General features: G+C 37.0%; 1 protein-coding gene across 1 annotated transcript in view; it reads right to left on the reverse strand.

The window, feature by feature from the left end:
* The window catches only part of LOC145663828 (integrin alpha-4-like), a 187,091-nt gene that overhangs the window by 66,508 nt on the left and 93,904 nt on the right, over positions 1 to 26,679 (reverse strand). Inside the window, exons 11-16 of the mRNA XM_081729925.1 lie at positions 25,714 to 25,850; positions 22,225 to 22,354; positions 20,031 to 20,187; positions 13,669 to 13,897; positions 5,454 to 5,617; positions 3,850 to 3,934 (exon numbers count right to left, since the gene is read on the reverse strand). Of these exons, the coding sequence (XP_081586051.1) occupies positions 3,850 to 3,934; positions 5,454 to 5,617; positions 13,669 to 13,897; positions 20,031 to 20,187; positions 22,225 to 22,354; positions 25,714 to 25,850 (902 nt within the window). The remainder of the gene's footprint in view (positions 1 to 3,849; positions 3,935 to 5,453; positions 5,618 to 13,668; positions 13,898 to 20,030; positions 20,188 to 22,224; positions 22,355 to 25,713; positions 25,851 to 26,679) is intronic.

Below are 26,679 nucleotides of genomic sequence, written 5' to 3' on the forward strand. Positions count from 1 at the left end.
AAATTTATTCGAGCAAAGCACATCTCTTTACAATGAATTAAGTAGAAAGTTCATTAAATATGAGAGAAACTAGTTGCAAAAATATCAATAAATAGATCAAGATATTTAAATATTTAATGTATAATAAATATTTAATGTATAATAAATATTATACATTATACACGATTAAAGTAAAATAAACATTGAAATTAACAATAAAGCATAATTTTAAAAAAAAAGCGTAATTAAACAAGAAATAAAGCATAATGGGGGTTGCTCTAACAATTAAGTTGTATGAAGACGAGAAGAAAACCAAAGCTGATTCCTTAACGAATTTCGTTGATCTTCTTTGTGTCTACAAAAACGCATTCTTAGAAACCTACAACCTAGGTATCATCTTTGTGATTATATCAGTTTCTAGTGCTACATGTGAAAGGTCATTCTCTTCTTTGAAAAGATTAAAGACTTGTATACGCAATTCAATGACTCATGATAGGTTGAAAAACTTAGTGTTACTTTATATTGAGAAGAAAATTGCTAAATCGTTAGATCTTTAACAAGTTGTGGATATGTTTGCTGTTGCCCACACGAATAGAAAGATCCTCTTCAAGTAGAGGCATGAATCTATAAGTTATTTTCTTTACCTGTAAAAGTGTGTTTGCTTCCACTTAAGTCAACCAGCTACACATATTTTAAACGCCATGATTAAATAACTATTTACTTATATTAGAAATCAATTGCATTAATGAATCATAGTTGTTTGAGGTACTAAATTCTTATATTTTCACCGTTTTCCAATGAGTAAAATCATGAACCACAAAGATGGAAACATTCGCCTTGAATACACACACACACACACACACACATATATATATATATATATATATATATATATATATATATATATATATATATATATATATATATATATATATATATATATATATATATATATATATATTGGAGATGGTCCCCTCAAAATCCTCTTGGGTCCATCATTGCCCCCCTGAAAAAAATTCTAGCTACGCTACTGGACACCATGCACCAGAGATGAATTCTCTACCACTGAGCCACCGTGGCCCTGCTTGGGCTTGGTCGTCCATATCCAATATCTCTTTTGGTGTTGCTTAAACAACTTCTAGTTTTGTTCTAAATTCAGACTTCATATTGGCGTAGATATTAATATTACAGTCGATTGGTAAAATCAATCTTCCACATTTAAAAATTAAAGTACACACAAGTACAAAAATAAGCATTTACCATAAAAACACTAGCTGCAAGTGTTCAAAATAAATTTATGGTTTCTATAAAATCAATTGAAAATTGCTATTTTTAATTAGGCAGCTAGTGAAAAACAGCAGCTTTCGACTCCAGCCGAGTTTAAACTCAACCTATACTCAGTTGACCAAAGTGAACTGACCCGACCCGACAACCCGACCGAGCTGACCCGACTGACCCGAGCCGACAACCCGACCCGAGCTGACCCGACTGACCCGACCCGACCCCACCCGTGACCCGACCCGTTTGAGAGCACTAATATGCATACAAGATATGCTTGTTTCGTGTTATATCCTTTTTAAAATATGTCTTTAGGTCGGAAAGCGTTTCTAACAGAAGTTTTATCTTATCCATAAATAGTAAACGATAATGTTCCATGAAATCTAACTACTATATTTTTAGAATACTTATTGCTAATACTTTTAAAATATTTACTTAAATACACTGTCGTTGAAAATTACTCTCTAAAGCCCTATAAACAATTAGCTGGAACCAGGAGTAAAAGTGAATCTGAAAAGGTAGGAGGGGCGCATGACGTCACGGCGTCACCCGTGCCTACCTTTGCCTATTGTAATGTTTAGAAAGTGGAGGAACGCCATAGGTATCTTTTGGAAGTGAGGGGACGACGTCATCCCTCATTTCCCCTCACTTTTACTCAGTGTTCGAAATAAACTTCCGGACGAGGGGGGATGCTTGTGTATTGTCGGTAGTGCTCTCAAACGGGTCGGGTTAGTCGGGTCAGCTCGGGTCGGGTTGTCGGGTCAGGCTACTCGGGTCGGGTTGTCGGGTCGGGTTGTCGGGTCGGGTTATTCGGGTCGGGTTGTCGGGTCGGGTTATCGGGTAGGGTCAATCGGGTCGGGTTATCGGTTCGGGTTGTCGGGTCGGGTCTGTCGGGTCAGCTCACTTTGGTCAACTGAGTTTAGGTTGAGCTTAAATTCGGCTGGAGTCGAAAGCTGCTGTTTTTCACTAGCTGCCTAATTAAAAATAGCAATTTTCAATTGATTTTATAGAAACCATAAATTTATTTTGAACACTTGCAGCTAGTGTTTTTATGGTAAATGCTTATTTTTGTACGTGCGTGTACTTTAATTTTTAAATGTGGAAGATTGATTTTACCAATCGACTGCAATATTAATATCTACGCCAATATGGAGTCTGGATTTAGAACAAAACTAGAAGTTGTTTAAGCAAGGCTAAAAGAAAGATTGGATATGGACGACCAAGCCCACGCAAGGCTGCGGTGGCTCAGTGGTAGAGAGTTCATCTCTGTTGCATGGTGTCCATGGTTCGATCCCAGCTTATGCTAAGTAGGCTTTGTGGTGGAGAAACGCCGTGTAGTGGGTTTCTCGCGTTCTGTTTCCTCCCACTTTCTTCATTCCACCATTTCATTCATTTCTCATGGTCACTGTATTCCTTAGCCTCGGTGCAGAATCGAGGAACCTTAAACAGAATATTTCATTTTATTTCACCAAGCCCAAGGACATCGATACAAGAACAAGATAAAGATTGGATATGCAAGACGAATTGCATAGTAATCTTGCTCTTGGCCTTGCTCTTGGAGAAGATATCAAGTTACGTGCAGCATCAAATATTACATATAACATCACTTTTATAAAGCGAAAAATATAACCAGGATACTGTTTTTCGCTTCTCCTGCAAAATGCATACAGCAGGTTTTGAATTGCCGACGACGATATACAAATCCACCGCTTGATCTAGCTAGTGGTTAACGTGTAAGACTTCGGTACACGTGGTCCGGGTTTAATTCCCAATGGGAGTGCATTTTGGCGTTCACCCAGTGTCGTGACCATAGTGCTCTCAAACGGATCGGGTTGACCCGACCCGACCCGACTCGGATCGGGTCAGCTCGGGTCGGGTCACTCGGGTCAACTCGGGTCGGGTTGTCGGGTCAGGTCAATGAGGTCAGATCACGGTTCGGGTCAGTCGTGTCGGGTGAGGCTGTGTTTAAAGAGTACTACTTCATCTTTCAATATAGAAAGACGAACAAATATGAAATGATAGGAGATCATTAACAAATGACTGTTCGAGCTCGAGTATTTAACATCATTAATCAACTATGAAATTATGCAAAGTTGATATTTGAGTGACTCTGGGTTGGTTCGAGTTACTAGGTCTGTCTGAGTCAATTACTCTATCCGGATCTGTGTGAGTCAACGGGTCTGTCCGAGTCACGGAGTCAGACCGGTTCTGAAAATCGAGAGCCAGACCCGGATCTCTCGCAGACAAAAGTAAATTTACGTTCTACTGATATTTCGATCAAGAGGCGTATGTTTAAAACTAGCGTGAGGTGAGTTAAATTCAGTCATATGGCAGTCAATATGGCGCGAAACGCCGAGACACGAGAGAATAGAAGAGAGAGTTTGGTTTTAGGTACTATTCTACTGATCTACCCATGTCCTTTACAAAATAAAGCATAGACACTATATTTAACTACCAACACAAGAGATGATTTAATACCAATGTATGGGAGAATGTTTTTTATTACATAAGTATATGAGAAATAGGTACTCACAGTAGTTATGAAACAATACAGGAAGAATAAGTGATGAAACTAACGAAACTTTTACTTACAATATACTGATGTTGAAAATGGATGAGTGGCATTTTCTCTGCTTCCGCTTTACTGATAAACAAATGCTGCTCTCTGTCCGCTCTCCTGTAAATAATAAAATATAAACCATTGTACGCTACGCTTAAGAACAAATTCCTTTTTTCATAGACTCACTGACGACAGAGAACGCTCAATCAGTCGGTCACCCAAAACGACATAAGCAGAAGTAAATGGTTCACGCTCACCTCTGATGCGAAAGGTCTATAGTTTGGTTACATCAATTTCGATGATGCTGTCACCATCTTGCACTTACCATCAATGTCTTTAACCTACAGGACACAGTTGTGGGAAACTATTGGACATTAAAGATAAGGCATATTAAATACACAAGGATCAATTTTAGGTCCTACGCTGTTTTTTATATGCATTAATTATCTTCCTGCGTATATAGTCCCCAACCAAAACGTCTTTTTTGCCGGTGAGACAAATATTCTGGTTAAAATCCCAAACAGCTCTTGCTCTTAAGAAAGTATATTTTACAACTCGACAACTAAACTTACAGAATGGGTATAAGTGAACCAACTTTATATAAATACAGAGAAAACAACAATAATTCGTTTCAATGAAGATAAACCAAATTCCCCAAATATACAAAAATATTGCTTAACTCTGAAAACGTATAAGTATCAGATACGGTACACTATAAAATATAAAACAGCATTTAAATACTTTTAGTACAGATGTTGAGGGGTAAATATATCAAGTGTGTGTTTATAAAGTGTGCTTCGCATGTTCAAAAGCGTTTATTCTCCGAAAACAGCATCTACTATGACATACAAGTATTTAAAACACGTCTTCTCGGCTAACAATTCGAAAACAAGGGGATAACATGCGTTTTGCACATTTTGTATATACATCTGGGACATACTTGCAAAGAAACAGTATCTACAAGGGGTGAATATGTGTCATCTGGAGGTGTTCAAAGAGTGTCAGTGAGTGAGTCAAAATGAAGTCAGTGGAGAGCTTTTGTGAACGCAGCATTGAACTTCCGGGTTCCATAGGCCATAGAGTTAGAGTTAGTTCTAATTTAAAATCGGACCAGCTTATGAATGATTAATGTTGAGAGAACTAACCACGTGTATTTACCTTATACGCAAACTCAGTAAGATCCTAAGTTTAGGGACATTGAACACCATATACTTGATCTAGATTTAGTCTCTTAACATTTGGAATCTTCTTTCGACGGAATACTTCGCATACTGCAAAAGTATTTAGAATGCAGGAAAGGATCTTATCAATTCCCTTTCATAACAGAACACTATTCAACAACTACGAATATTGCTATTAACAATCATTTCTCCTAGGGATTTTACAAGCATGTGTGAGTAGATGTTTAAATCTCTCAATTGAAACAATACATAAATAAACGCAAATGTATTACTGTTCGTTTCTGCTATGACATCGTTCTTTTCCAAACACCAACGCACGTACACAAGATATGACAAAAGGACTAAATATCATGATTAAGGAGAAATAAATAAATAAATAAATGTGAGAAACTGCAGCAGAGTTTCGATCTCGAAGAACTTGAAAAAAAAAATGCATTGAATAAGGAAAGACCTACCCCATGATTCCCACGCTAGCGACGGTTCGGAACTCTAGAGTAAGTCCGATTCTGTTGTCCTCAGGGTTCTGTTCCACGCTGTCCGTCGTGGCTTCAACAGTGATGTCAAGATTTGATTGTCCTGACTTTATTTGTCTCATGTCGATTTCCAACTCAATACTTCTCTGAAAAAAAAAAAAGTTTCAAAATATTTACTGCATAATATAAGTAAAGTAAGAAATTAATTGTTCATAATAAGAATAGCTTTGAGGCACAGATTTTTAAATTGAGGTAGTGAGGATCGTGCGGACTGAGGCTCACTACCCTGAGTGTGAATCGCACTTACTGTTCCTTATGAGACGAGAATTTTGTAGCAGTTTCGTAGGTCGAAGAAATTTTTCTCGAGTCGCTTCGATTCTCAAAAAAACTTTTCACGTCTTTTAAATTCACGTTACAAAATGTATGCTCTGATCTCTCTTTTTAAAAAATTTCATCTACAAGTAATCAGAATGTTTGCACGTCATGAGATATACATGAAGGCTGTAATATAACAACATTTAAATCATATTTTATTATTGGAGTATATTGTGTATTGGCTTGTCTATCTTTAAAAGATGATAAATGCTCTTCATCGCATTGCTATAATCACTTTATCCATTTGTCGTTTCTATGCTGTGTATCATGTAACGCTGAAACACTGTTTAAGAGCTAAGACTTGTGTGAATTAGTGTCGAGCATACGGCTCATGAAATTTATTATGGGGGGTTATCTGAAAACGAGACAACAATTGTCATGTTTGTTGTCTCTTCCGGAATTTAAAAATAAATTTCTCGCCTGAGGAGCAGCACTATTCGCGATCACTAATCTCAATCAATCTCACGTTCTTTCAGGCTCTCAGTTGCTTGAGCTCTGGCTCGGTATTCTGAGTGAGGCTCTGTTCACTAACATAATTGAACTAGCGTTCGCTCATGGTTCTGGCTGGCATTTGCTCTCTATACTCATTGGAGTGAACCTTGCTCGGACTCAGGCTGTAGTTCCATTTACACTTATACTATAGTGCTGCCGCTTACTCGAGCACGTACACTTCTTGAGTTATTGAGTTCGAGGTCGCCGCTGTAAGGTAGAATGGTTCGTTTTTTTTTTTTTTTTTTTGGCTTCATTGAGTTCGTAGGATGAAGATACGTAAGGGAAGATCCTTTTTTTTTTTTTTTTTTTAATAACATCCTTGGTTTGTAATGTAGGATAGCAATTTCTTCTATGGGCAGACCTGAACATTGAACTTGTTAAGTTTTGTGGCCAGACATGTGTAATCATGTTTTTCTGGACAGTTCTGACATAATACGTAAAGAAGCCATTAATATTGATGTATTTTAAATTATAAAGAAGTAATAAAAAAGTAAATACAGAAAATACATCAGTTGACTGTTATTGTTTAACATTTAGTGAGTCAACTATGTTTTAATTAGTTTCAGAAATTATAATATAAAGAACTTAGAGCTAATATATAGAAGTTATAAAAGACCCAGCAACCTGACAGTTCGTATAGGCAGTAAGAAAGACAACGATGGCAGAATCCATACTTCTTCATGTAGACCTTTTGTAGATTCATGACTACTTATACTCTGGCAACCCTTCTCTACAATTTCTCTCTCCTCTCGTTCATGGCCCCTGACTGAGAATCATGCCAAGTATATACTTTCCATTTCTCAATACGTAAATTATACATTAAAATGTAAGGTTAAGTCTTACAAGTCGCCTTACTCTACTTCACACAACATAAATAAATAATTTCTTTAGCAAAACAAAAATTGGAGCCGCGGTGGCTCAGTGGTAGAGCGTTCAACTCTGGTGCATGGGGTCCCGGGTTCAAACCCTACTCCCGCTAAGTGAAATTTGTGGTGGACAAACACCATGTGTGTGAGTTTCCTCGGGGTTTTCCCGTTTCCTCCCACTTTCTTTATTTCACCATTTTATTCACTTCTCATCATTACCGTCTTCTTCAGCCTAGCCGACAAAACTATGGGACGTAAAACTCAAAGATTTCATTTCAATTTTATTTTTTTAAAAATGTCAATTTTATTGGTAAGGAAGACAAATTTGTTTTTTAATCGATTTTCTCGAAAACTACTCATAAAATATTACCTTTAATATATTTATCCTGTTCAGTTTAATGTAACCTTTAAGCAAGGGCGCCGATTTCTCTGTAACTTTTGCGGGGGAGGGGGGGCATTCATAAAAATACATATAACAATACGTATAAAAATAACAAATACATATAAAAATACATATTCATAAAAATATATGGGAGCCCACATGAACTTTGGGGGTACCCGGGTCTCCTCAGCCCCCCCTTAGAATCGACGCCCTTGCCTTTAAGACGGATAACTCGTTTTATATCATATTTAGACAATATTTTAGTTAATCAGAAATTAAAATTGAATAACTTATGATAATTTTTTATTCAATTTCATTAACCATGCTATGTTGTCTCTTGCTATTTTCATTATGAAAAATGTAACGAGAATATATTTCAGTATTAGTTTTTACCTAAATAAGTTACACGTTTATTTACAGTATCACTTTTAGTTTTAAATATTAATTCGTTTCTACACTTTTCGAAAGTACACGTAAGCATAGTCTCGGCCATTTGTTCAGCTCAACGATTGATATTAATCTCATGATTTGACATTTTCTTTTTCGTTCACCACTAATAATACTTGTAGAATTTCTTCTCAACTAGTTACTTGTTATTAGTTATTTTAGTTTAGCACTCCTTTCAGCAGTGAGGCTATATAAGAAGTGGATTTACAGCTTAAAGTGCTATCCGAACCAGATGAGCTCCTGCCGGGAATCGAAGCCGGCTCTCCCACACCACAGGCTCGTTCGCTATTCACACAGGGAACTGTTCTTCAAGCAGGATGTCTGTTACGTCCTGAAAATTTAATATTTTACTAGCTGAACCTGCGCTCTCTACACAGTGCATCATTCACATATGAGTATGAATCTTGCTATTCCTCACAACATCTGTACGTTCCTTTACAGACACAAGTCAAAGACTTCTTGATAAAAATTGGCAAAGGGTACAATAAAGGGGAGATTTTTTTAATTATTTTTTCAATATCTCGCACCGTTTGCAAGATTTGAGCCCACTTCCGGTTGGAATTTCTAAGTCACGTATGATCAGTGTTTTCTTTCTTCTTTCGTTCATTATGTAATATGTAAATACATTACACACACAAATAATTATAATATCAGTGATATGTGGTGTTCATTGGGTGAAAGAATCCAAACAATAAAGATTCATCTTAGACTGGAGAAATTGTTATCCTTCGTTTTTCATTATCATTTGGCCATGAAACAACGCCCGAGACATATACAACCACTGCATACAAATATATGGTGTTGGATTGTATAACTCTCAGCAAATACTGTTTTAAAATTTCAACACTTCTAGTGTACTCCTGAAAACGTAATGAAGAAGTAACAGCCGTTTTTTTTTTTTTTTTTTTTTTTTAAACAATTAGAACTGAACAATCTACACAAAATTTGGAATCGACCAGAGAAAATGGAACGTTTATAGCACTTGTGGGTTTCGAGATCTCATTGTCAAAGGGATTGCAGACAAACATATAAACTTTTCTTGACACAAACATAAAAAAATAGCATTTTACTATAGATGCTTAAATTTATTGTTGGCAATCTTAATTTTATTTACAAACGGAAATTCATTTTTTTAAAAAAGCAAAAAACAAAACAAAACAAGAACGTTCAACTACTCTTGAAGGAGAAATCAATAAAACTGCAGTTGCACAGAAATCAATGGAATAAAGATGGCGTTGGTATGCAACACACTTAAGCAAAGGATGATTTCATGCATTTCTCAGTTTACAACATTTTTTTTTTTTTTTTGTACATGACGTAAGTAGGACTACAAGGACTGATAAATTGTTCTGTGTTTAAGGCTATACAGCTGAAAATTAGTGTTCCTCGTATAAACAGCTATGAAAAGGAATGAGATTTGAATCGAGTATTTAGACAGCGGATGTGGTAAAGATAAACTAAATTGTCGGTCTCCACTGATATGCCAGATGACGTTATCACAAAATCGGGAAACAAATTAAGCTTCACTTTTATATGACTTAGTTGTACTTAACGAAACAGAAACAGTGCTTGGAAAAGAAAAAAAGAAAAAATGAAACGACGGAGATTGTAAATTTCGGTGGTTAATTTCTCGAAATTTTCTCCATTGGATGTATCGCGAAATGGAATTTCAAACTAAATTATGCTATCTAGATCGTTGTAAGTTTATACTTTATTTATACCAGAAATTTAATTTTAAAATGAAATCGTACATAATAAGTTGAAATTTATTTCAGAGAGACTTTAGTAATCAACATCTCTTTAAATTCTCAACCCTAATCTGTTGCTATGACATGTGCGTTTTGTAAAATGTATCGTCTGTCAGAGGAAGATCGGAAAGTAAGTGGCCCACGAGACAAGACAGGATGTTCTTGGTGAGATATGAAACGAGAAAAAGGTCTTCCAATAAAAAAATACAAGTTTCGAGACGAGAAACACTTGTCATATATTAAGTATCTTGTCCTGCTGACTCAGTCTTTTTTTTTACATGTCACGGACACTTGATTGAATAATAGCCCCTTAAAAAACAGTGAGAAAAATTTCTGTAGTTTAAATTACCAAACATCAATATAAAAACATTTACACTTCATTTTTATGTTGATATACATTTCCTTAGATTAAATTACAAAATTTGCTGGGTTTTTACAAAATTACAGTAAATTTATAAGAAAATATGATATTTTTTATTGATAAAAATTCTAATTTTATACCATTTCGTATTAGTAATTTTACTTTAAAAGTGTAAATTTATTTACATAGAGGCTTGGCAAAGAGATTGCCACCGTTTTCTGTAAATTTACCTATCAAATGAATTAGGACACTTTTGACGTAAATAGGATATTTTTCTAAGGGCTAGCTTACTCCTAAGGCATTGTAGAAGGTAAAATTTTTCGGGGGCTGACCCTTTTAGTTACTTCTATGCAGTCAACGCCTTAAAATAGTTAAAACGATTAAAATTAATAATTAATTTATTAATTTATTAAAATTAATATATGTTTATTAAAATTAATAAACAAAGAAGACTTTTTGTTTTGGTTTTAGTCCCATACAGCTCTGCCCCTAGAAAACCTGCTGCCTACAATAGTGGTTGTAATGATTCTCATTTCTTTAAAATTCAACTATTAGTGGAGAAAATACAATAATTGGCTAAAGTATTAACATTATTATGTACGTGAGATGATTGGGGTAACGCATTATAGCCTCTTCAGCAGCGCACGAAATTTCAGATGTGAATTTAGTAGCTAAATCAGTGAATTTGGTCGCCATTTTTTCCAAGCCAAACAAAGTAAAAGTCTACTGAAATATTTGGTCGCCGCAACCTGGCGAGAGGTAATTTCGGGCCGTGGTGTGCAGAGTTTTAATTTCAACTGTAAAATATTTACAGTTTATTTATGAATTTCGTAAAAATACAATTGATGCAATATTAAATCCATCTTTGGCGTAGTATACAGTAGATCAGTGGTTCTCAACCTAATTCCTATAACGACCCCATTTTATCACATCCTCTTGCCAGCGATCCCCTTATAATTTCTGGTTTCTAATAAGCTTGTGTGGGAATTTTAATATACTTATTGCGGAGATCTCACGATATCCACCTATTTCTATAATCGTTGAATCCATTTCTTGTATATAGTGGATACAGTAGCTTCCCTAAAAGCGAATGGACTAAAACCAAATTTGCTCAGGTTATTCATTTTACAAATAGGGTCTATCAAATTCGATCCGCCATACTGTTTCAAAACGGAGGCCGTTTGAAAATTTGAATACTTCATAACTCCCATAATTTTGGCTCATATGATAAAAAAAAAAAAAGTGATTTGTAATTTTGGTTTTAAAAAGCTTGGACATTTGTTAAAAAGGTTATTGACACGGGAAGGTCCCACAAATTGTCACTAAAATCTGATTGCCGCATAGCACATCTGATAGAGCATAGTGAGAAATGAAAATAAGCAAAATTTAAGGTGCTATGGACCAGAAGCATAGGAGCTACAAGGCTTCAAAATTTTAAAAAAATCTTTAAGTTTAACGTCCCACAGTTATGCCGGTTAGGCTAAAGGCGACGGTGATAATGACAAATGAGTGAAATGGTGGAATGAACAAAGTGGGAGGAAACGGGAGAACCCCGAGAAAACCCATGAGCACGGTGTTTGTCCACCACAAAGTCCACACGGCGCGAGCTGGGATCGAACCAGGGACCCCAAGTACCGGAGGTGAAAGCTCTACCACTGAGCCACCGCGCCCCCAAACTTCAAAATTTGAATATGAAAAAAATTATATCATGGAATTATGTACGTTTAAAGTAAATATCTTGAAAACCATAAAAGCAATCAAAACAAAAGTTGCACGATCTAATGAGAACAAAATGCCCTATCGAGAGCCATAAACAGAGTTGCCATAGGTGAAGCAGTGTTTCCAACTCAGGATAAAATATTTTATTATAAATAGCACCATATACAAGTGTGCACAAATTTAAAATGCACTAGTATCACTAAACATAACAGTGAAGTGTAGTGGTACATTGTTGCACACTGCTGGACCTACATGTGCTGAAAATGTACAATGGAGAATTGTGATATGTGGCAACAGATGGTAATAAAGGAATACATTAGAAAAAAGTAAGGGTTTTGCATTATACTTCTGTAGCCCGGTGACTAAGCAGATAAGTCGCGAAAACAAAATGATACACACGAGGAAAGAAACACGTGTTTTTTAATTCTGTAAACTGGGCCTCCAGATTATCTTATCAATATTTGGAAGAGTACTTTCTTGGTTCATGTCTTTCGTGTTAAGTGAGATAATCTTTTACTTCCTATGCTACATACCATATGAATGTGTTTGTACAGTATACTGCAATTCGTTTTCAGTCAACCCGGATAGCCGTGTTTTTTAGAAGGCTAGACAACCGACATGTTAGGAATCGCCGGTTCCAATTCTGCCTCGGACATGGTGTTATTGTAGTTTTCATTTTAAATTACATTGTTATCTTTCTCTTTCATAGTGGTTAGGATCCCAGTTTACGCTATAGACACAGGAAGTAAAAATGGCATCACTCAGTTTCGTTTTTTAAATGCATTAATATTTTGTGACACTGCTAACATTTTGTTATGTTTATACTATCGGCGTTATGCATTTGAACTAAATTCATAGTATGAGACCCAGATTCCTTTATTACAGTCTGTTGGCATATATCAGACTTCTCCATTGTACATTTCCAACATATCTAGCTCCAACTGTGTGCAACACTGTACCACTACACTTCACTGTTATGTTTAGTGATAATAGTGCATTTCAAATCTGTGCATACTTCTATATGGTGCTATTTTAAACAAAATATTTTTATGCTGAGTTGTCAACACTGCTTTATCTATGGCAAAACTGTTTCTGGTTTTCGATAGGGCATTTTGTTCTCATTAGATCGTGCAACTTTTGTTTTGATTGCTTTAATGGTTTTCAAGATATTTACTTTAAACGTACATAATTTCGTGATATAATTTTTTGGATATCCAAATTTTGAAGCCCCGTACCTCCTATCTTTCTGGTCCATATCACCTTAAATTTTGCTGATTTTCGTTTCTTATGATATGCTCTATCAGCAATGGTATGTGGCAATCAGATTTTGTAGGACCTTCCTGTATCAGTATTTTAAATGACTTGATAATGTGCGTCACGAAGACTGAACCGGACATTGCCACACTATAGTGAAATCACACCATACTCAGGTATCTCATTAGCTTTCAATTTTAATTGTATTTCAATATGCAGGTTTTGTAATATTTGTATTTTTCTGGTATTTCAATATGCAGTTCTCATTAGTTTCATATCGTACTTCTTTCATTTAAATTGATTTTTAAACAACTCTGCATCTGTTGAAAATGTTTAATAGGACTATTTTTTGTTGTTCATAACAGAAACAGTATATATAAAAATAAAAAATATACCTATCAGAACAAAATTCAAAATAATATTTAAAATATTTTCTGCTATTAGATTCTAATTATATTTACCTTTTTTGGTTATCATTGCGACCCCCAAGTTGAGGAACCCTGCAGTAGATTTACACCTTATGCAAAATAGAAATAGAGAAAGCTATTCTTACCGACATATTTCCATTTAACGGATTTCCAAGTGCGCAGGATAACGAAGAGAAGGTATTATTCCGAGCATGCGAACAAAGACTTGGAATCCGTGGCCAGTGCATTGGAGTTGGCAGCGTAACATTGACCATGGCCGCATACGCTGGTTCCCCTCTGTTCAACAGCCTCACTTGAAGGAATAACGAATTAGAGGAACCAATAATAAACTCACTTTCTCCAGTAGCACTCAACCTGAAAATTTAATATCATTTTTACAAATATTTTAATGTATTCAATTGAAAAAATATTACTAGGCCATTCTATAAGACTTTTGACATTTATGCATAACTTATTTTGCTTTTTTTTTTTTTTTAAGTCACCAAACGTGAATCTATTGATTGCACGGGTTAGCATTTAAGAGCCTGACTTACTGAAAATAATACAAAATTTACTATTTTTCTTTTCGTTGTTTATCCACAAGTAAAAATAGATAAAGAAATGCTACAACAGAAAATATAAACCTGAAGAATTTTCAGTGTTGCCACCCATAGAGTTGATTTTAGTTTAGCGTCCCGTTCAGCAGCGAGGCAATATGAGACGTGGACCTACTGATTAACGTGGAATCCGAACCACATGAGCTCCCGCCGGGTTGCCACCCATAGAAGTTATAGTGTTGCTAGAATAACATTTCCCCCAAAATCTAAGTTAAGGTAGTGACTAGCGGAACGAACTCCACTCCATTTGATTACGTGTCATATTGCTTTTTAATCCTGTGAACAGGGACGTAAGCAGGAATTTATTTCGGGAGGGGTCTAAAGCGTTTCGGGGGTCCAAATACAATTTGAGGCTAAATTATATGAAAATTTCTAAAATTGCCCCTAAAAGTAGACTACATTTACAAAAAAGTCGGGATTTCGGGGGGTCCGGACCCCCAGGACCCACCCCCTGCGTACGCCCATGCCTGTAAATTACTTTTTAAATAATCGTTGTATTTAATCTATATATATAAAAGAGAACGTACAAAATCCTTTGTCCGCTCATCACGCTAATACGGCTGAACCAATTTCTTTCATTTTTGGGGGGTTATTAGGATTTGGACCCTAGATGGTTTTTATCATATCACTTTAATTTTTAATTACCAGTGTCTTGAGATAATTGACCATTCAAGTGTCCATAACGTACAAATCCTTTGTTATTAGTTCATCATAGGTAAAAATAAACGTATTTATATGCAACCCGCATGACCGTGTCACTCGGCGGGTTAACATAAATGACAGGCGATATACAGCGGAAAATAGCTTGAATCTTCTGTTTAAAATTTTTTAATTGATTTGCTTATTTTTACAGACACTTTTACAATATGCCAGCACCGGGATGACCGCAGCGAAGCGGGGCGGGTTAACATAAATGACAGGCGATATAATGTTAAGATTTACTGCAATCTTCTATGGTTTTTATCATATCACTTGAAAGCGAAAAAGTAAAAATTATCTAAGTAACAAAGTTTATTGCGTTCCGGGGTGACCGCAGCGAAGCGGGGTGAACGCTGCTAGTTTGTAATAAAGAAAATAGTTTTAACATACAGTTATCGAAATTAAATAATAATATTATTTAAAAAATAGTTCACAAGATTCCTAAACAGCATGAACGTAGATTTAGATTTGGGGGAAATGTTTTTCTGGCAACATTGTAATTTCTATGAATGGCAACACTGATAATTTTTTAGGTTCATATGTTCTGTTGTAGAATAACGTTATCTATGATTGTGGTAAGTTGCATTTCATTATCTCCTTTCACTAATGAATAAACAAGCAAAAGAAAAATGGTAAATTTTGTATTATTTTCAGTAAGTCAGGCTCTGAACTTCCCCTTTCAACGCTAAGGCTGTATCAAAAGGAAGAGAAATCTTCTGAACAAACACTAATGAACAACCCTAACAAAAGAAATATAAAGTATAAAATAAGTTGTTGTTTCATGTGAATCCCGATCTACTACTCGGGTTGTGTCAACAACAAATACTCCTACAAAGAATCAATCGTAGACATTTCGCGCGCAGAAAGATTATGCGTTAGGAACTGACCAGTGTTCAATGGATCCATTGTTTGATGTCCGATCTAAAGATGTATTCTCAGAGAATCAAATCACTTGTGGGTGCTTTGCCTTGCATATGGCACAGTTCGATGCACTGGTAGGGAGGTAGAGACCTGCACGGGTGACCTGGCCCGAGGCCCGAGGCTCGAAGCTCGGCCCGGCCCGCGGGCCGGGCTTGGGCGAGCCGACTCTATTATTTCTTTGGGCCGGGCCGGGCTTGGGCGGGCCGACACTGATTTCTCTTCAGGTCGGGCCGGGCTGGGGCCGATTAATTGCAATTCTTTAATAATTATTGACATTCGTTAAATGATAATTAGAATAAAGTCAAACGTTGAAGTGTGCCCGTGAAAAATGTTACAAAATTAAACTTCGAAAATTTATCGGGCCCGGGCCGGGCTTGGGCCAAGAATTTTAAAAAACTTATCGGGCCGGGCCGGGCTCGGGCCGAAAAATTCGGCCCGTGCAGGTCTCTAGGGAGGAGTGTAAGTACCACTATACGATGTGTGTTTTATTGCGATTAGTGATGGGTCGTTCAGGAACGAACTGACGCCTTTGAACGGCACATTCATGTGAACTAGTAAAGAACTGTTCATCCATTTTGAATTGCTCGTTCAAAGTAACTGCCACGACTCCAGCTCGAAAGACAGTTCCTCGCTCGCTCGTATGGCCATGGTAGCAGCGGCGTAGCGTAAGGGAACGCCGGTATGCCCGGCATCCCCCGTTAATAAGAAAAAGTACGTATTTCATTGTATATATACTGTTTGCTTGTAATTATCACAATTATTTCCGCTGCAATCTTCTGGATGTCCTCTCTCGCCTTACTTTGACAAGTGGAACCTACGCATGCGCGTCACTCAGATGCACATTTTCTATCTTTCCTCTTGTCGTATGCTATGTTCCTTGGGCATCCAGGCCTACTGCAAGAAACGGGGTTTTCGTCTGCTTTCTGTCGAGTGCGCATGCACAACTACTTGTTTTCTTAACTTTCTTCATCCCTTGCAACTCTACATTTTGCTTTAGATATACGCTGGCATATTTTCAAGTATTTCCAACTCTATCTATTTTGGACTAAGCTATAGTTTCTGTACAGAACGTACGAACGCTAACGTCAAGGAAATAGAACAAAACAGAAATGGTTAGTTCAATGCCTTTTTGAAGCATGTCGGTTATGTAAATAATAGTATAAAAATAGTTATGCTTTAATCGTAATTAAATGCATCGTAATTGTAATCGTAATTAAAGGTAAACTATTAATCTTCATCATAAATACATAGTATATCCAGTGGCGTGACCAGAAACTGAGGGAGCTCACACACACAAGCATAAATAGAAATATAAAGCATTCTGTAGAATCACGGTCACCGATCTGGTAGACCAAGAGAGCCAGCATTCTCGTCCCTCGCAAAGATTGCTTGGGCCTTTCAGTCATTAGCACATATCCCGAGCAGATGAGGAGGACATGTCCCTTCCACCCGATTTGAAATTGTGATGATTTGTATCCGAATGCCACAAAGGAAAGTGGAATGAAATTGTTTCCCTTGACTTGTTTCATTTTTAAAAAAGAATCGTGTTTTTTAATATTTCATTATCATTTATTATTGTTAGTCTATTTTCAACTATTTGTTTAATTCCTATAACGATTCCTATAATGCTGTTGTGATCATCATAATTTTGCTCAAATAAGAGTATTGTTGCGCCATACATAATTGATTTTCTTTCATAGTTTTGGAGAAGTCATTATTTATATTATTACAAAACAAATGTCCTAAAATTTTAATGTGGATCATTGTGGATGCGTAAATAGAAACATATCAATTATAAATATGCATGTATTCAGATTTCAGAATGTGTTCACGGCACTTGATACGTATCACAATTTCATCTACATCGCCTGGTATATAAAATACACAGGTTCACCTCAGAAATCAGATTCATCTACCGTAATATGAGTTTCATCACCCCTCCCCTCAGAGTAAGCCTCAAATATGCCCTCCTCCCGCAAATCTGTGCTCCTCCAAATGTTGAAGACAACTCTGATCCTCCACAGCATTGTTTTTCAACTTCATAAATATTTTGAAGATCGCTTTAACAAAATGGGAACGGTCTTACCCGTTCCCCGAATGTTGAAGACAAATTTGCGCCCCTGCCTTCAGTATCTGGTTATCTGACAACGAAATACATACACAGAAACAGGCCCCCCGTAGTTGGTTTAAGTGCTTTCTATTTGCATCTTCAAATGATATACGTATACACTCAGGCCCATATTCACGAATGGGCGTCTGAGTTCCGGACTCAAGATGACAAATTTCTAGGGGTGACTTTTTAAAGAACGAGATTGAAGTATGGTATGCGGAGAAAGAAGCTGCCTACGAGAAAGAAATAAAGGGAACTATACTGGAAACAATGTTCATACAAAAGCGGGGCCGAGTTTTCTTGTCACACGGTAGTGGTAAGAAGAAGCTGAGACATTTGCTTATTGGCTTCTGACGTAATCCACGCATTTGCTTCTGTATGCCCCACTAGGCTACCAATTAGGGGGCCTCGACCCTAAATTTTTTACAACCCTATATTTCCCATCGGTATAGCTATGTATTGCTGCTTTTAGTAGTATTGTATCGCACAAGTGACTAACTTTGGCATCCCCATTTCGGAATACCACGCTACGCTACTGCATGGTAGTACAACTCACAGTATCGTACACGATTCCTGCACTGAAATAGCCAACAAGCATGCAATCAGGGTTACCGTACGTCACTTTTACGCGGACAACTTCTTGTTTTAAGCGCCTGATAATAAAGCAATGGTTTTATTATTTTCGCAATAAACGCTCATTATGAGAATATTGCATCAAATATAACCTCAAAATTGTATATAACGGTTCAAAATTAGTTTCAGACCTCATCAATGTATTAAGTTTGAGAAAGCAGGATATTTACGATGCACGAAGTTCACAAGGTGGTGCAAACAGATTTTCCATACGTAGTAGTACATTTTGAATGTATGGGAATGGGACAGTTTTCCGGATATCCTTAAATTCCACGCTTAAATATAATCTATTTGGTGATTTCTACACAGTAAAAAATGGTTGTGTTAATTCAACTAAATTTTAACACAGGGCAGTGGTTCCAGCGTGACTACCACTATGCGGTGTTAGTGCAACACATACTCCGCGGTATTGGCGTTTAACACAGGTACGTCTTTAACACACAGCTGGTGTTGAGCCGTGCCGTAAGCGTGAATGGACCTCAAAATTACTCCCCCAAAATATGTTAAATCACCTACATGCGTAATGTGTTTACATTATGCTGAGTCTAAGAAAAAACACTTTAAACAAGTAAAAAATGTACTCCAGTGGCGGGGAGGGCACGAACCACCAACCTTTCAATTACTATCCGCGTGCTCTTCCGACTTGTCCACAGAGGCGATGAAGCAAATGTCACTTGTAGAGGGACAAATTGTTGAGGTCTTTTGAATTTGGCTAAACGTATATTCGACGATAACAGTTCGGGATAAGATAAAAATCTGCTCGCCATGTAGACCTAATTTTATAACAAAATGACGACTGTCTATTTACTTTACTTTATAGTTCTTTCACATTCATTTTCAAATGATCGGCGCCAGTTGCCATCTAATAAAGTTGATGCGTTTGTTGCTTCTAATACACAATCGCTTAGAAAAAGAAGCAATAAATGCATCGAATGTGGGAGATGAATTTAGAACACCTAAATGGCACATGCCTAGCACATCTTGTGTTGTTAGGATTTCTTCAGAAACATTATGTAAAGCAATTGAAAACACATCTCGCGGTTTGCATTTTGAAATTTTGCGTATACCTGGATTTGTTTAAGTATTTCTTTCTCCTGTGTTTGTCTGTAGCTTCAATTCATAAGCCTTTATATTTAGATGCCCAACATATTTGTCAATCCCGCAGAAAACAACATCGAAGATTCTACACTTGTGTTAATTTAACACACAGGTTGTGTGTCATTTCAACTACCGGCATTTGACACACAACTCCAAATGGAGAGTGAGTTGTTGTAACTACCTGTTTGCGTTATATTTTAACACAATCGTGTTAACACATAGGCATGTCATTGAAATAACACAACGATTTTTACAGTGTAATATCGTGAAACATTTGGTAAAAGTCGCCCCAAAGATAAGGAGGAATATTCATCTAAAAAGTGCACGTGAATCTATACGAGAGCTAACGCACATATTCCCAATAACATCAACCACAAGTAGTAATTCATTAAATTTGAGACAAAATAAACGATAGCTGTACATGCAATACCTTGTTCCTTTAAATTTGCAGTCCACTGTTAAATCGGAAGAACATGTTTCATCGTTTCCGCATCCCACGGAGAAAGGAAGCTTTATTAATATTTCTGGTTTGATGGATTCATCTAGCACCGGATGGTCTTTTCGAAACTCGTCTAACTTGGGATTCGCTTGAACAGAAAGAAATACATTAGAAACAATCGTAATATATTATTATTATTGTAATAAACACAATTTATGTAAATTGATAATGCTGATACAACTCATTTACTTAAGAATGAAAAATCAACATAATAATAATACATTGGTATCTAAGTTTTTTCAAAGTTCGTCATATTATTGTCAAAATTTTCATATCAAAAACCGAACAAATACGACAACAAATTACTAAACAGGTAATAAAGCGTAGGAGAATAAAATTTAAACTCGTAGGATTTTTGCTATAAATATTCTGATATTACTATAAAGTATGACGAAAATATCTGATTAGATTAATGAAGCAACGGTATGACTTTGACCTGCTGAAACTTGCTGGTACTTCTGTAAGAGTATCCTCAACTTTCGAGTTTAGTACCCAATGGTTTCCCTCAATCACAGCCGTTCAACCATTCATGCTGGTAAATTACTTTCGCCACGATAGCACCTAAAGGGTATACGTCTTTCACTTACGATAATTCGCAGAATAAGTCGTCGAAAAATCCGTTATCTCTGTCTGATACTCAACAGCTAGCGAAAGTGTTTATGTGTCCACTGCAGTCTGAGGTGATTACGGATCTTGTTAATAGAACCCGGGGTAAAAGATATGCATGCCGTCAGCCCATGTTCAGCAAACGCCGTTGAACTGTCAGTGCAGACAAGTTCCGTGCTCAAGAGAAAAGCTCAAAATATAGGAACTCCGTGCTCTAGCTCGTCACGGTCATGCAAAGAACGTGCTGTCTATTGCCTGATAGTCTCTGTGTCTATACAAGGATCACTATCTTGGCGGCAGGCCCTAATTGATTACAGATTTCGCGTTATCATTAGTGCTATCCACAACACAAGAAATTTCTCGCTTCGACTCGATAACGAGACGAGAAGTATATTTTTAATTCGAGACAAGAAGCATGACAATTCGCGTTTCGTTTCTAAGACTCCAAACGTTTCGAGTCTCATCGTAAACACTAGTCCTCCCACGTCATACATCACAAACACTATTTTAGCGTCACATGATTCATTGTGTAAAAACTATCAATAGATAAAATGATTGTGCGAATATAATAGAGGGTATTTATAACGTTAAAAGATACGCATTATTTGTCTTCTCTTTGACACAACTAGATACGATACACCGCTCGCATGCAGTGGAACATACGACCAAGTTCAAATAGATAGGTACGTAGACGTTTACGTTTGGGGTGGAAGGATATCTAGCATTAAGTGCTACTTAATTCAGAGAACCAAAATCATTTTTTTTTCATGTTTGGGAGAGAAATGAAATGAAGCCGAAGAGTTATCTACAATTCCTGTCTGTAACACCAGAAAAACAGAAGGGTCTCAGTTGTGAAATGTAAAAAACCGTCTGAACTGCATCAGCTCGAAATAAAATGAAATCTTTCAGTTTAACGTCCCACGATTATAGCCTTTCGCCTAGGTAGACGAGATTAAAGGAAGCGAATGATGATGGAAGAACTGGTGGAATCAGGAAACCGGGGAAGTACCCGAGGAAACACTCGGAGATGATGTTTACCACAAACTTCCTTTGCCGGGGATGAACCAGGGACCCCACGCACCAGAGGTAAGCGCTCTACCACTTCGCCACCGTTTCCCCTTTGGATCATTTCGAGTGTAATGGTGTATTTATATGTATTGATCCCCAACTCCACCGCGGTCGGTCCCAACCCTGTGGTAAGAAAGCAAGAGGAACCCAACTTAAGCAATGGCTACCATCACAAGCGCTAAGAGTTGCCAGAGAAAGACATTTGGGCGTACTTTGAGGCAATTGGAATTGCGTTGCTCTTCCTTATAGAGTAATATAGCATTGATGGACATAGGTGGAGATGGTAACAAGGAATCTTTTGCCTGGGGAAATGATGTTCGAAAGAAAAAAAGACCTCCGAGAACATATTTTGACAACTCTGTTGAGCTCCCTCTCCCTCTTCCGAGAAAATTGGATCCGGTTTTCTGTGTTCAAGATGTCAAAAACATAAATAGTGCGGAATCCATCTTACCTTCTTCTGGCTCTTCTTCATCGTGGATGCCTTGTACCCAGACTATATTCTCCGGTGTCTTCGAGGAATATTCTGGTAGAAAGGCTTTAACACGGATTGAAATTGGATCCAGGAATTGCTGATTATTCTCCTGCAATTAGAGACATTTTATGAAGAAACTTAAGATAATTCAGCTAAAAAGAATTAAAGCTACAAATTCTAGCTGTTAGTCTACAAATAGATACCGATTAATTGAATCATTCCACCGAATAAGGCTTATGGCACAGTTTGAAATGTGCTGAGTTAGCACCGGAATCAAGAGCTGTAAGGTAAATAGTTGACATATACTGAAGGTTCGTTTCTTCATTGCCCACGTGATGTCACTACTATACTGAAAAAGTAAACAATAAACAGGATAATGGGAACCTACATGTATGAGACAGACACCAGACACATATATGTTAAAAGTTTAGACGTTAACGGACTGAGTTCATTAGCAAACCCAGCCAGAATATTCACTCAACTATTCATTACAAGAAATAGTTTTTTTTAAAAAAATTGCATATATAACCGCTACCAGGTTATAGAAGTATTTTTTGTGGACACTCTGTATATTTCGTAAAGACATTGATTATTATTTTCGATTTATACTTTATTCTGCGACGCATATAAGTTCTTTCTTCGGTGTGAATTGCTTCTTTCCCACACAAGTGGACAAAGAAGTCTTTCATTGCTTTTTAATATATATATTTAAAACATTTGCTTTTTGATGAGAACATTTCAGTTAGTGACGAACCATTTCAGTGTTTCTCCCTGACTTATTATTACACACAATATATCTTCTGCAGTTATTTGGAACTGAATTAAGTGTTTTTTTTAATCATTTATGGAGATACTAGCTGACCAGATTTTCAAGTGACCAGAGTGACGCTAGTCGCATTACTTTTGCAATTTCTTGTCTGTACTTTCTCACGCCCGAGTTATCGCAGTGTCTCGTGCATTGTGACCAGTGGACTAAAATTAACATAAATTATTTTCTGTATTCTGTTTGCATGTGTATACAGGTGCTTTAACTGAGTGGTTTTTAGAATGAACTGCCAACACTCTTCAGTCGACCATGGCAGCTCGTACCTTGAGCTTTGGCGCTCAGGTAGTTTGACACCGGAATTGTGTGCAGCCACCACGCACGTTGCGTCGGGAATTAAGTTTGATTTTCTATTAAGGGGCATAAGCTATTAGCGGGCGAAGGACGTTTTCTTACGGCTAGCCCCAATCAATAAGTCCCAGCTTCACAAACCTTGTGCGCCAAAAAGTTTTAAACGCGCCCTCCAACATCAGCATTCCACTTTGGAAACTGTGATATTTTACTGAAGACTCATCTTAACTCTTCAGGATTGTTTGGCGCAGCAACTGGATTTCTACGTGGGATTATCCAATCAACTTTTCCCCCAGTGCTAATCCCTTAAGTGCGTCAGTGGTGTGAGAGAAGCATTTGTAGTGAAATTTCAGATATAATCTCATCAGTCATATATATATATATATATATATATATATATATATATATATATATATATATATATATATATATATATATATATATATATATTAGGGCTACATTGCATTAAAAGGGCAAAGTGTGATTTCAGTAATGAAGATTATTATACATATTATGTGTTAACTGTTGTGTTCATTTCTCTTCGTTATTTTTTTATACAATAGCATTCTAATAAATAAGTATAGTGTTATTTAATCTGGTATGTTTTCGTTGTTTGTGTGCGTGATGTTTGTGTGCATTATGGTCTGGATGACCGTCTGATCGTCTCTGAGGTTTTCGAGACGAGACACCCGAACCTCTCGGCGCCTAATGCTCATATCATTGAGACCGACGAGCGATTTGGAAACAATTTGTAACCCTTCTTGGAGAGGTCCTTCATCGTCCAATTCAAGGCCTTAGGAGAATACTTATTGGTAGGACCACGAACCACGAATACCGAACTCGAAATGGTTACACATACATGTATGGAATATAGAAAGCACCATCAAAGCCACCGTTACCTCTTAAGACGTTAACGAATTGACTCCATTAACGAACTTGGCCGCCATTTAATAATTATCGTGCAGAGTATTATAACAAGTGTTACTGCGTGATCCTAGAAAACACTAAGATTATTAGAAGCAGAGATATTGAACTGAGCGATGTAAGGCGGCGCTGCAAGAGGCATCGACAGAGAGAAACAGTAAGAGCTAAAGAAAAGAGAACTATGCAGGGAAGAAGTCCATACGTAAAAGAATAATTCCAGTAAAAGTATATACAGCGAACATATTAAATAATTCATCCAGAGTAGAAGGAGGAAGACAAAGGAAAAACATTTGCAATGGATTTGAATGTCGTTGTCTTTGAAATTCAGTTTTATTTCGTCAGAAGGAAGTTTGAATGAGTGTTCATGTTAGCTCGGTGGTAAGCAGAAGGCTTCTAGTTGGAAAGCCATGAGTTCGATTCCCTTTTGGTTATTTTTTCTAAAATTTAATGATATATTCCTCAATACATACATAATTACATTGAAATAAATAAGTAGTACGTATTTACACAATCATTTCAACACATAAGTAATTATTATGTTTAAAATATAACATTTGAAATGTGGTGAGTGTTGACAGAACGTCAATATATGATATGTGAACGTTAAACAAATTAAGTAAACGTACAATTGCAATACAGAAGTGTGGGTCCGCCCCTGGTGATTACTTATTCTTGGAGTGAGTGGGAATCAATGTCAACACCCTTGCATCGTTGCAGAAGAAAACCTAAGAGATGTGGTCTTCCAAGGACGGGCGTTATAATCTTTCATGATAAGGTTAAGCCTCATTTGGTCAAAAGTACAAGACTGGCAGGTTCTGGGCCATATAACCCGCAGCCATCAGCAAGGCATATTTGATTTTCATGTGTTTAGGAAATTTGAATGAAAATTTGAAAGGTGTCTACTTTAGGTCAAATGAAGAAGTGCAGGAGAGTTAAAAATTTCTAACCTCTAATAGAATTGTTCATTTCAATTGTGTCTGTCCAAAGTCATCAAGTAACACACTTCCCCCTTCCTTGCCTGTCTCTGGTCTAATAAAAGGCCATCCCTCCAAGACAATATGGAACTATATTGTGCATAGAACTGAGCACGGCAATTTATGACAGTATTCATAAAAGATTTTAACTAAAAGGAAATCAATCAAAAAATATCAAGATTCCCCTGAAAACATATAACATGTACCGCCATTGATATGCACCCACATAAATTTTGGACAGTCGGCGCCGTTGATTCATATTAGTACTCAGCTAAAAAAATCTTCAACAGAGGCACCCGTCCCCTCGAATCATAGTAGGAAAAATGTCTTTCTAGTAGCGGCGGATACTGATATACGATGGAAGTACATTTATTTACCTTTACGGTTTCTGCTGAACGTCGTTTGACTCGTAAATCTCAACTACAACGATTAGATTACAAATGGATTGTAACGTACCTTCGCCTTCATTTGTAAAATGAGCTCACCATGACTACTTCTGGGTAGATTTAGTTGATAAAAATCTTTGCTATCTCCACTATTTAACAACGTTGCTCTAGCATATTCGGGATCCACTTCCACTTCAACATTTATACCTGTGTGCAAAAGGAAACATATAAAATATATCAAATATAATACATGATACAGTTATTATTCCTGTTATTTACCCGAGTGCATCCAAAACTCTTTGATTAAGAATATTGATTGACAATTATTACTACTACTAACCTATGTTACAATTCTGCCTCTTACAACTTAAAACAGAATTTGAGCATCGAATTTCAAATTATCTGTTAATAATATTGTAAAGTTCCACGTGTTCCTACATGTGATAGATGTAAACACTTTTCAGACGATAACCAAGAATACGTTGTCCACTATTGCCAGCGGTTGGCAAGTGACGAAGATTCAAACAGTCAGTAACATTTCTGCATAAGAGACAGGACAACACACAAGACATGAATCTCGCCCGGTCGATCAAACCACCAACTCTGTAAGACGCATGGTCACTGACAAGAACCCATTCAACAAGCCCTAAGACTCATGGTCACTGATAGGAACCCATTCAACAAGCCTTAAGACTCATGGTCACTGACAGGAACCCGTTCAACAAGCCCTGAGACTCATGGTCACTGATAGGAACCCATTCAACAAGCCCTAAGACTCATGGTCACTGATAGGAACCCATTCAACAAGCCTTAAGACTCATGGTCACTGACAGGAACCCGTTCAACAAGCACTGAGACTCATGGTCACTGATAGGAACCCATTCAACAAGCCCTAAGACTCATGGTTACTGATAGGAACCCATTCAACAAGCCTTAAGACTTATGGTCACTGACAGGAACCCGTTCAACAAGCCCTGAGACTCATGGTCACTGATAGGAACCCGTTCAACAAGCCCTGAGACTCATGGCTACTGAT

The sequence above is a fragment of the Thermobia domestica genome, chromosome 11 (assembly GCF_964235325.1).
Source record: "Thermobia domestica chromosome 11, izTheDome1.hap1.1, whole genome shotgun sequence".
Lineage (NCBI taxonomy): Eukaryota > Metazoa > Arthropoda > Insecta > Zygentoma > Lepismatidae > Thermobia > Thermobia domestica.